The sequence below is a fragment of the Macaca mulatta genome, chromosome 9 (assembly GCF_049350105.2).
Source record: "Macaca mulatta isolate MMU2019108-1 chromosome 9, T2T-MMU8v2.0, whole genome shotgun sequence".
NCBI classification, from domain to species: Eukaryota; Metazoa; Chordata; class Mammalia; order Primates; family Cercopithecidae; genus Macaca; species Macaca mulatta.
In genome coordinates this window covers 52,581,465-52,593,996 of record NC_133414.1, presented here as the reverse complement: position 1 = coordinate 52,593,996, position 12,532 = coordinate 52,581,465, and the positions used below count along the sequence as shown (strand labels likewise).

The following is a 12,532-nucleotide window of genomic DNA, read 5'->3' as shown; positions in this document are numbered from 1 at the left end:
ATTCTGGAGTTTTTTTTCATTTTAAAAAAGTAAATTCAGCATATCTGTCTCTTCCATGTCATTCTGAGGACATAGAACCTTAGTTCTGTTGAGTAGCTGTCTTCCATAGTCACGTGAGATCTCTAAGTCTTCATTTCTTCATTAGCAAAACATAGAGAGAACGTATATAGGCCTTATTTGTATTGCAAAGGGCCAAATGAGACATACATAAATTGTGCTGTAATCCTAAAGAATGACAATAAAGAGCCTTTTCTGGGCTCTCATCCAACACTTCTCATCTATTAACTGGTGTGTAAAATGACTCAGAGCCTTTCCTTATACCACCAAGTGGAGTATGTTTACACAAGTAAACATACTTTGTGTATAAAGGTGTAATTAATTAATTCACATATTTGTTTATTCTAAATTCTTAAATATCTTGAAAAATGAGTATAGTACTCCAAGTTATACAAAGTCACACTCACCATGAGTCTTAATTATTCTACCTCTGAAAAAAATAAGAGCCCAAACAAAGTTTTTTTTTTTTTTTTTTTTTTTCCACTTTAAGTTCTGGGATACATGTGCAGAACATGCAGGTTTGTTACATAAGTATACATGTTCCATGGTGGTTTGCTGCACCCATCAACCCATTGAGGTTTTAAGCCTCACATGGATGAGGTATTGTCCTAATGATTTCCCTCCCTTTGTCCCCCACCCCCCGACGGGCCCCAGTGTGTGATGTTCCTTTCCCTGTGTCCATGTGTTCTCATTGTGCTTTTTGCTTAGGATTGTCTTGGCTATACGGAGCCAAATCAAAGTTTAAATAGAAGAGCTATAAGACAGTAATAAATCTCTGGCATTTAAATGAAACCAAAGAGCCAATGGATTTAATATCTTTATGATACAATGTTTTCTATTTGGAAAAATTTACTTTTTATTCAAGAACCATATTGTTACCCAGAATTCTTTTTACTTAGATTCATCTCTTTGCAAAACTTTAGAGACAAACCAACCGTTTTCTCTTTTCTACCCCCTCCCATCCCTCTGCCTCTCCCAGCAGTGTAGAGACTGAAAAACTCCAACTTTCTTATCTTTGAACAAGATGCTATTGTCAAGAGGGGGAAAGACAAAGAGGGAGCCATCGCAACAAACACTCTTACACAGGCAAGGTCTGACATTTTAACCTTCAATCTTTATATTACATATTCAAAGTCTACATTTACGTTTTATGTCTTTTGAAAGTTTTGACCACAAACCAACTCCACCTTTTTTTTGTTGTTGTTGTTGTATGTTTTATTTATTTATTATATTATACTTTAAGTTCTAGGGTACATGTGCATAACGTGCAGGTTTGTTACATATGTATACTTGTGCCATGTTGGTGTGCTGCACCCATCAACTCGTCAGCACCCATCAACTCATCATTTACATCAGGTATAACTCCCAATGCAATCCCTCCCCCCTCCCCCCTCCCCATGATAGGCCCCGGTGTGTGATGTTCCCCTTCCCGAGTCCAAGTGATCTCATTGTTCAGTTCCTGGGATTGTAAACTAGTTCAACCATTATGGAAAACAGTATGGCGATTCCTCAAGGATCTAGAACTAGATGTACCATATGACCCAGCCATCCCATTACTGGGTATATACCCAAAGGATTATAAATCATGCTGCTATAAAGACACATGCACACGTATGTTTATTGCAGCACTATTCACAATAGCAAAGACTTGGAATCAACCCAAATGTCCATCAGTGACAGACTGGATTAAGAAAATGTGGCACATATACACCATGGAATACTATGCAGCCATAAAAAAGGATGAGTTTGTGTCCTTTGTAGGGACATGGATGCAGCTGGAAACCACCTCTCTTTTAGAACAAGGAGGTAAATAATGTGTTAAGTCGCCAGAATAAATCTGGAGACACATTTTGTGTTAAAGTAAGAATTTTAAAGTAATCAGAGCCTCATAGGTAAACTCCTTTGAGGGAACTCCCTCACACCCATTTTTCTGTAGCCCTGGCCATGACATTTCACACCTTTCCCAATTATTTTAAGCACCCTCCATTTTCTTTCCTTCTATATTCAAATTAGTTAGAAGAAAGCAAGCAGCTTCTATCAAGGTGACTTAAAGCAACCCATATAAGTCTCTCCTATGGCAACCTGCATTCTGATTTTAAATAAGAAATCCCCAAATATTTCAATATAAATTGTCCTGAGATTTAGCTACTTTAACAAAGGAAATAATTAGGCACTTACCTGGTTCCTTCACTTAGGTACCATCTGGATAGGTACAAAGATAATGGGATGGGTACTGGAAAGTTGGGATATTTGAGTTTTTATTGAGAAAAGGAAGAGAATATTCCAAAGAAGCTTCAACAAAGTCCCACAGGTACTAAATAAAGCTACAGACAAGAACAGCCATAAATAAATGGTCCCATGCCAGCCTGGGAGAATGAGATGAGGGAGAAAGAACTGGGAGTTTGGGAGGGAAGGAGAAAAGAAACTGGATTCTGTGGGAAAGACCAAGGGGTGGGAACGCAAGGCAAAGCCAGATTTTGTTCCTGGCCAGCCCTAGGATAGCTGGCTACAGGCAGAAAGGAGTCTGAGGTTTGGGATGCCTCCCAGAGGACCCTGGTAACAGCAGCAACCAGAAGTGTGCCGAGGACAGATGGCACCCGTTACCTCCTTACCTTCTGGCATCTCCCGTTCACAGATGTGGTGCACATGGAGGCCCTCACCAGCTTCAAAAGTCACCTCACCAGGCTCTACAGCAGCAGCCACAGGCACTCCTGCTATCATGTCTCCAGCTGCTGCCTTATAGATCTCAGACCCACAGGGGCACACTGACCCCTGGTGCTGGTCCAACTCAGGGCTGGCCCTGGGACACACACAACAGGTCATTATGTTCCCCATGAGGTGCCTCTACACCTGTCACCACCTGTGCCTCTGCTCACAGCTTTGGCCACACACTCCCGCTGCCCTAGGCTGAGGCTATGCTGCACTTGCAGAGATGGTCTTGTCTGCTGCTTGCCTGCCCACGCCACAGCCAGACCCCAGCCAGGGCTTGGGCCAATGCCCGCACCCTGCCACCTCCCATGAGTTGACTTGTCTGGGAGGGTGAAGACCAGCTGGCTTATTTAATAGGTTGTGAACCCAACAAGCACTGAGAGACACAACAAATGCCTGAAGGAAGTATAGATGGAGCTCCTCCTCCTTCTGCAGTCACCTACAGACTGAAGCCCACTGGCCCAGGTGGGAGCCCAAGCTTGTGGCTCACAATGCCCCACCCCACACTTCACAATGCCCGCCCTGACAGCTCACAATGCCCCACTCTGGCTGCCCCACTTCCCCCACAGCTCAGAATGCCCCTGCCTGGGCTGCCCCACCCTGTGGCTTATGCTGCTGCTACTCTCCTGGCCCCTTGTGCAGTGCCAGTGGGACTAAGGTTTTCATTCATCACCAGCCTCCTGATCTTTTCAGTCCTAAGAAAAGCACAAGGTGGTTCCTTATTTGAAGCCATCTTCCTCTGAGTTCTATACAAACCCTCAGTTAGTAGAGTGGGTCCCATTAGCAACCAAGTTGAGCAACTTTTATTTGCTGACTGAATGTAGATACACCTGAATTGTTGACTGCTTTTGTAACTAAATACTCCTCTCCTGTCTTCCAATGAGTGATCGTTTTTGTCTGCAACTTGACCACAGCAGTCCCTGGGCCCTAGCTCTACTCTCAATAAAGAGTTATGGCTGTGTGTCTTGAATGACACCTTAGGACCCATCCTGCCTCCATCTCTTTCTCCATAAAATAGAAACTTAACTTGTTCCTCCAAGTTCTGAAATGCTGAAACTTACCAACTCCCTTTTCTCCCATTCCATGGCAAGGACTTTCAGATTTTCTCTCTTTTACTAACAAAGCATTAAGGATGATTTTGTCATACAAAATAGAGAGCCATAAAGTGGGGTACCACAGTCCTAATTCAATAAAGATGAATACTCAACATCTGGCAATCAGTATGTGCCTGACAGTGTTCTAACTGTGCTATGCTCATTTAACCCTAAACAATCTCATTTTACAGGTTTTACAGAAGACACTGAAATGGAAAAGGTAAGTTATCTCCCCAAGGTCACACGACTGCTCAGGCTGGGGCCACAGTTTAATCCCAGGTAGTATGAATTCCCCAGTTACTCAAGCATGATTATCAGAAACTGTATTGGTTCATTTTCACATTGCTATGAAGAAGTACCTTAGGTTGAGTAATTTATAAAGGAAAGAAGCTTAATGGACTCATGTTCTACATGGCTGGGGAGGCCTCAGGAAACTTACAATCACAGTGGAAAAGGAAGCAGGCACTTCTTACATGGCGGCAGGCCAGAGGGTGTGAGCTTGTGAAGGAGCAACTGTCAAACACGTATAAAACCATCAGATCTCATGAGAACTCACTCACTATCATGAGAACAGCATGGGGGAAACTGTCCCCATGATCCAGTTATCTCCCACCAGGTCCCTCCCTCAACACGTGGGGATTATGGGATTACAATTCAAGATGAGATTTGGGTGGAGACATGCCCAAACCATATCAGAAAGTAAAGGTAGAAGTCAAGCTTGGAGGGAAAGTGACACTGTAGATTAGTACATTTTTAAAAGAAAAACATTTTTTTATATGGATTTTAAAATACCTCCCCTTCATTCAACATTGATAAAGTCCTTTCTACATGCCAGGCACTGTATGTGTGAAACAGTCCTAACTCTTTTTTTTTTAGACGGAGTCTTGCTTTGTCACCAAGGCTGGAGTGCAGTGGCACGATCTCGGCTCACTGCAAGCTCCGCCTCCCAGGTTCACACCATTCTCCTGCCTCAGCCTCCCAAGTAGCTGGGACTACAGGCACCTGCCACCATGCCTGGCTACTTTTTCTATTTTTAGTAGACACGAGGTTTCACCATGTTAGCCAGAATGATCTTGATCTCCTGACCTTGTGATCTGCCCGCCTCAGCCTCCCAAAGTGCTGGGATTACAGGCGTGAGCCACTGCACCCGGCCAAAACAGTCCTAACTCTTAATGAATGTAAGCAGATACAAAAAGGCTTAAGGAGTTCAGTTTTCTGAGACCACACTGCTGGACAGGGTATAAATCTGGGATACAGATTCACCTCTATTTGACCCCAAATTTGATGCTGGGATGGTTTCAAGTTTATTCTGAAAATTCAAGTCATTGAACCACACAAAGTTGTAGAGTCTCTGTCAGGTGTGTGTATAGTGGTCTGTATTATAAGGAAGGACTGCAGGAAGTAACAAGACCAATTAAGAGATTTTATCTAAAAGAAGAGTAATGATAAAGGCAGTGGCAGTAACAGAAGTGGAAGAAAATGTTTTCTGATCATTTGGGAGATGGAATAGGAAGTGCTTGGTCATGAGATGTGAAAGAAGAGGGGAAGTAGAGGGAAAACACAGCTGCTCAGACTCTGCTGGAAAAGACTGGGTACATAGTGGTGCCTTCCTCCTGGCAGAGAATGCAGGAAAAGAAATAGGTAAGGAGGAAAAGATATTTTTTACTCTCAGTGTCACATAAAATGGAATTCTATGGTCAAAAGTTGAATATAAATCTCTGTAGGCTAAGTCAATTTGTGACATCCCAACATATGTTTTCAAAAAAAACCACACATACTAAATCAAACCATTAAGAGTAACTGGGGAAATTTCCTAAAATTTGCATGCTAATAATATCACCACTTTTCATTTATTACTTTCATGGAGGAATTCTGAATCTATGGTTATGGCAAATGAGGCATCTTGTATAAAATAAAGCTAACACATGAAACAAAACATTTAAAATTCTATTGTCCTCAGAGAATAGAGAATGCAACTGAAGCCATGGACATGGAAGTGACTGCCTTGAGAAGTGGTGTATAGTAAGAAGAATTGGGAAGAAAAAACCCTGGAGAATAGGGTGATTTCCACGGCATTAAGTGAAGCTTGCAAAAGTGAGCACTGGGAGTCAAGAGACCTGCATATAAATCAGGAATGACTGCCTCCATAAGTCATTAGAAAAGAGATGATGTCTGCTTTTCATTTCTATAACAGCAGCACCTAACACAGTGTGTGGTCAATAAGTACTCAATATGCATTATCTCAATGCACAGAGTCAAATATATTGCCATGAGGGCAGGAAAGCTACAAATCAGCTATGATAATTTAGTGATTGGGCTTGTGTGCATGTGAGTGAGCTGGATGTCAGGCAGTGGGTAAAGTATTGAAGTGGAGGTGAGAAAAAAATGACACAAACTGAGGGCTTCTCTTCCCAAGTATTTGGCTGAGAAGAGAGATGTAGGTAGTAGTTAAAGGGTAAATATGGTAAAGAAAGCCTTTTATACCAAGATTCAACAAAAAGGGTAAGTATACTTCTATGTTAAATGGAAAGAGCCAACAGAGAAAATACAGTTTTGAGTTTAGAAGAAAAGGAAGAACGAATGCAGAAGGGCCCCCAAAAGACACAAATGCAAGCAATCCAGATCAGGGGCAGATTAGCTTTGGACTTACACAAAAGCAAGAAGGGAGAAAGGACCATGTCACTCAAGAGATATTTCTGGTAGAGCAAAGGTTTAGGAAGAGATCTTTTGATGACCTTTATTTGAACAGACTTTTCAAAAACCTACTGTGGGAAAAACGACACTATGTATAGAAAAGTCTACACTTCTTGATACACCTAACAACAACAACAGAACAGCTTGTTACACTAAACAAAACCCAAATAATGTCTTCCATAAAAGTGAGTAACTGGAAAAGCAATTTGAGCATAAATCAAGGAGTTCAATTACCAGTAAGTGTATCAAAAGAGTGAAACATGGGTTTAATTTTTCCCACAAAAAGTTACAAGAAATAACAACTTTCAGCGAAGAGGAAAAAATAATTAAGAAGAAAATTATATGCAATTCCAAAATGTGTGAATATTCATAAACTCTAACATAAGTTAACTACAAAAAGGACCAGAAGAATCATCATCATAGGAAGCAATCGGTAATTTCAAAAATCAGGAAAGAAGGGATGATTCATATGTAATTTAATTTTGTTGAAAATATTTAAGTTCGAGGACAAAAATAGGTGATACACTGAAATGCAGAAATCATGGTGGAAAAAAAAAAAAGAGTTCAAGAAAGTTCAGTTTCAGTAACCAATATCTAGTAAAACCCTCAGGATCTAGTGGCTACAATCTGCATTAATAGTGTCTGAAATATCATTAGATACCATTTTGGATAATTCTTACAGACTTGAGATGATGTCTATTTAAAGCTACAATATAGTGCCTGCACTTAACAACAGACACACTCAAAAACAGGTATCCATGACTTTACTTTTACCTTTTATTTTTTTGAGACAGTCTCACTCTGTCCCCTAGGCAGAGTGCAGTGGCACAATCTCGGCTCACTGCAACGTCTGCCTCCCAGGTTGAAGCGATTCTCTTGCCCTCAGCCTCCTAAGTAGCTGGAATTACAGGCGCACATCACCATGCCCGGCTAATGTTTGTATTTTTAGTAGAGATGGGGTTTCACCATGTTGGTCAGGCTGGTCTCAAACCCCTGACCTCATGATCTGCCAGCCTCAGACTCCCAAAATGCTGGGATTACAGGCATAAGCCATCGCACTCAGCCCACAGATATCCATGACTTTAAAAATGGAAGAATTTTAAACTCTCTAAACAGGAAAATATTGGGAAACATTGTTACGAAAATAGATTTTAAAACATTTTGATTGAAGGCAATATTGAAGTCCATTAAGAAAAATCCTATCCTACCATGACACTGGCAAGTCTGAGAGAGCAAAGAGAAATGAGTTAGAGTACTGTGATTTGAGTTAATCAGGAGTTTGATTCTGTGAAATGAGCAGAGACCTTGTTTATTTATGGCTCCAAAGTCAACTAATTAATTCATCCATTCATTCAATACCCATTTAGTACCTGAGCCCTTAGCAAACATGCCACACACTGTAAGTTTTGGGGATATTGCTTGGACCAACATAAACAAGGTTCTTATTCTTGTGAAAGTTATCTTCTAGTAAGGGAGTTAACAGACCGTGTTGCCCATCACCCCTGCCTGCTTTACCTAGGATGACTACTGATCTCCAGCTATTGGATCTTCATTCCAGACAATACAGTAGAGGGACAAAAGAAGGAGGAAGGCTTTTTAGAAGGTACTCATAGCACAGTGCTTACAAATTATTGACTTAAAACTTAGTCACACGACCATACCTAGCTGCAGGGGAGGTTCAAAAGACATAATCATATGGCTAGGGTAACGAATACAGAAGAAACAATTGGATATGGAAAGGAAACTAACATGCTATTCCACAATCTCTAAAGAAAGATTAGGGAAGTTTTGGCTTAAAGCAAGAATAGTCACAATAAAATTTTACAACCCTTTGCAAGCATATATGAAAACATACAAAAAAGGTTGTAATGATCTTTTCTTAAGCTGAGAGGGCAGAAAAAATGAGAAAAATTAAATTATAAAATGAAACTTTGGTTTAGAGGTAAGAAACATTTTGCAACAGTCAAGAGATCAAGGTTGTACAGTATATTATGTGAATGTTGTGACTCTGGTTTCATCTTAGATATCATAACCTGACATTTTGTAAAAGTGGTTTGTCATGAAAATTTTTTCAGGTGCCCTCTAAAGTCCTGTCACATCAGAAGTGAATAATAATCTTACATATTCATGAGATATCTTAATGGCATCTTCTACAGTCTTCCACTTTTAGGTAAACCTGGGAATCACGTTTGGGTATTGTCTCATCCAACTTCTGTTACCTATCCCCATCATAAGTCATGAAGGTCTTGGATATTTTGTGCTCTAGCAATTAATTCATCATGAATCCTGGAGTTATTTGCTATTCCAGTCATTTGTCCTACTTCACTTCCCATAAGCATAATGAATTTACCACCATAAACTCCTAGACCATATGGAATTTGTACATGTGATTTGACTTCGTGAGCAAAAATTCTATGGATATCTTGAAATTCTTGCCTAGTATAAAACTTATTTTCAGTAGAGATTATATTTCTGCACTCAGGCAGCTATGAAACTTTCACTGTTATTGCTGGTCAGGATTTCCAGAGGTCAGGATAACCTCCTAGGTTCTCTGGAAGAGGGACATATTCTTTCGGATGACATTGTAATATTTTGTTCCCTAAAATATTTTATCTATCTAAATCGATAGTTTCTAATGTCTTGAGTAACAAGACTAACAAGACTAGTACTTTTTATTTTTCTTAGCTCTGTGAGTTAATGTGACCAATGCCTGAGGTTAAGTAGTCAGGCCAGTATTACACTGGTCTTTGCCAGAACTTTTTGTCTAATACATTTCTCTATTGTTTTCTACAGGTCACAGGATGTTAATACGGGTTCTAGAATGCAATTTTTAAAAACGTTTTGTGAATGACTGGCAACATGGTCATTTAATTTTCAAATATAATTTGCAAGTAAAATGTGTAGGACTCCAATAAGGCACAATGACCTAGATCCTGAGTGTGATCCCATCAGAAGCAGCAAATACTGAGTTGAACAAGCTCACTAATGTCTGCTTACACCAGTCACTTTTGAATGCTCAATGGCAGGCAGGGGGAATGACCTGTGGTTGGCGGATGTCCACTCAGTATGACCCTGGACTGGACATATAGTTACCTTGAGTCAGGCCAGCCATGTGTTGTTGGACTATTCCTTGGAGATACACTCATTAGTGACTGTTAAAGTACCTGAGTCATTAGGTGCCTGTAGACTATGCCCATTGAGATTTGCATTAGGTGCAAGCTGCCTGGTTGTGCTGACACGGACTGATGCTGTGAGGTTTCACAATGACATGGCAGACAATTACATATGCTCAGATTTACCATGTACCAAGAGTTATTCATACAATCAATTAGGCAATTATCATTCTACACACAGGCAGTAATAAAGGGAGTAAATAAACCACAACGATGACTCCGGAGACAAATGTACCTCCAGAAGAGTCCAGTGGGTCCAGAAGCCCTTTAGATACTGGTCAGAGGCTCCTTTTGGGCAGAGATCACAGCAGCAGCCACCAGGTATGGAGAAGTCCTTAGAGTTCTCATGGACAAAGCTTTTGAAGGCATCTTGGGCAAGACCTTGTATTTGCTGATCTTATGATCCTCTGCAGATGGGTCCATTCTCATTTTCTCAGCCACCTTTCACTTCCTGTTAGTTCATTTCAGGTCTCTTATGATCCCAGGCAGCAGTAGTTGTTATTACCTCAGTTCATTCATGCATGTTTATCTCTTTGGGTATGAGGGGACATCTTCACTGTGGACATAATTCTACTGGAGATGAGTGACTTTATTTTAAGACATTGGGATCACAAATTATTATCACATATCATCAGGGCAGACAATAGCTACCACCTGGGGCTGAAAGCAGATAACTCCATTTATTCTAGAAACATTCTGTCTTGATTATGGCGCCAGTTACTGTGAGGGACTTCCTTTTCTCCACCTATTTTTTACAAGGTTTGAGTCTGAACTGCTAATATTCTACTGAGTTACGGATGAAGGGACTGACTGCACCATTCCAGTCTGTCACAGCACTTGCATCAATACTTCCACTTTAAGAGTTTTCCACCTTGTCCAGAACTACAGTCCATTAATCCCCTAATTTTTCTCTCTTAAGAGAATAAACGATACATCTCATGCACATACCCCTCTTCTCCCAAATACCAAATACACAAAAATCCAATCTCTCTCCTACCTAAGCAATTTTAGATAATCTCTTTCTCATAACTAAGCCCCCCGACTCGATGCTCGTCCTTTCTCTGGCAAAATCTCATCCCTGGATGAGCACCACTTTGCGTTGGCTCAATGACACCACTCAGCTGAATCAGAAAAATATCAAAAAGTGGTCAGAGGTTCATCATAAATTCAAATAACTTACACAACAAATTGGCCCTGAATATTTCTAAAAATCAATAAAAGTTTTGTTTCTCCAATGACAGCATTTCTTCAGAAACTCAACATGTATAACCAATCTTTTCTATGTTCTTCTAACTTTTATTCAACTTCTTTCACCTGATATCTTGCCAAATCATTCAAGGAGAAAATATATCCCGTTAGGCAAGAGCCGATCATCTTCCCATCACCTAAGAAAATAATATGCACAGGATGCGCTCATCCCACCTTTCTCTGCCTCATCATGTCAGAAAAAGTACCCCTCCTTTTCTCACAAATCTGAGATAAAAAATTTAGATGGCCTGTAATTCCAGCACTTGGGGAGACCAATGCAGGCAGACTATTTCAGCCCATGATTTTAAAAACAAGCCTAAGCAACTTAGAGAAACCCATCTCTAAAACAAATACAAACAAATAAGTAGCTGAGCATGGTCATGTGGTGGCACATGCCTGTAGTCCCAGCCACTCAGGGTGGGGAGCACTGAGGTGGGAGGATCACCTGAGCCTAGAAGGTTGAGGCTATAGTGAACTGTGATCACACCACTGCACTCCAGCTGGGGCAACAGTTATTTTTAAAAGGATCTTCTCTGTTAAAAATGATCAAATAAACAGATGGCTATGAGGCTGAGGTGGCTCCAGTACGCTCAGTTCTTCCTTCAACAAACCAAAACTTGACTCAGTATAAATAATGAAAGGAAACTTAAGTTTAACCCATCAGAAACCAACAACTAGCAACTAACTAGAGACTTTCCACTGTAATGTTCCAAATGAGGCCATTGCTCCATTTTACCCAATCAAGTATTTTCTTTTCTTCCACATAAGGGTCTTCCCCCACCTTCCCTAAGCCTCTCTGTGGGAGCTCTGGGGTGCTTGCAGTCTCGGGCTGCTTTATAAATTTCTGAATCCTCAAATACACTTCGTAATGTTTCAAAGTGCCTAACTGTATCTTTTAACAGCTCTTATGGTTGCGTCATTGTTTCTGGATTTTCAGGCTCTACCTCCTTCGTGGGATTGATTCTCAGTATGTGAACACATTCTCCTTTACCATCGTAAAGGCTCTCCTAATGTGGGCAATTTTTTACAAAACTATACGTACTCTTACTATGTGATCCAGCAGTTGCACTCTCTAAGTCTTTATCCAATGACCAGAAAGCTTATGTCCACACGAAAACCTGCACACAGATGTTTATAGCATCTTAACATATTAAAATAGCTGCCAAAACTTAGGAGGAACCAAGATGTCCTTAAGTAGCTTAATGATAAATACAAATGTGGTATATTTAGAAAATGAAATATTAATCACCTCTGAAAAGAAATGAGCTATAACTAACTGCGTATTACATACTAAATGCATATTACTAACTGAAAGAAGCCAACCTGGAAAGTTATCTACTCTATGATTGCAAGTATATAACATTCAGAAAAATGCAAAACTATGGAGAGTGAAAACATTTGTGGTTTCCAGTGGTTAGGAAAAGAAAGGATAAATAAATGGAGCACAAGATTATTACAGTAGTGGAAATATACTGCACGATATCATAACAGCTATAATACATTCATCATATATTTCATTCTCGTTATACATTTTCCAAACCCTTAGAATGTGTGCCA

General features: G+C 40.3%; 1 protein-coding gene across 2 annotated transcripts in view; it reads right to left on the bottom strand.

Moving 5' to 3' along the window:
• LOC700258 (cyclin-Y-like protein 2) overlaps window positions 1–12,532 on the bottom strand; it is a 65,848-nt gene that overhangs the window by 42,051 nt on the left and 11,265 nt on the right. The window contains exon 1 of one of the 2 annotated variants that reach the window (XM_001095265.5): window positions 2,670–2,936. The exons of the other annotated variant lie outside the window; for it this stretch is intronic. Within the exon in view, the coding sequence (XP_001095265.1) occupies window positions 2,670–2,892 (223 nt within the window). The 5' untranslated portion in view covers window positions 2,893–2,936. Of the gene's footprint in view, window positions 1–2,669; window positions 2,937–12,532 lie in introns of those variants that run through there. 2 annotated transcript variants of the gene reach the window in all.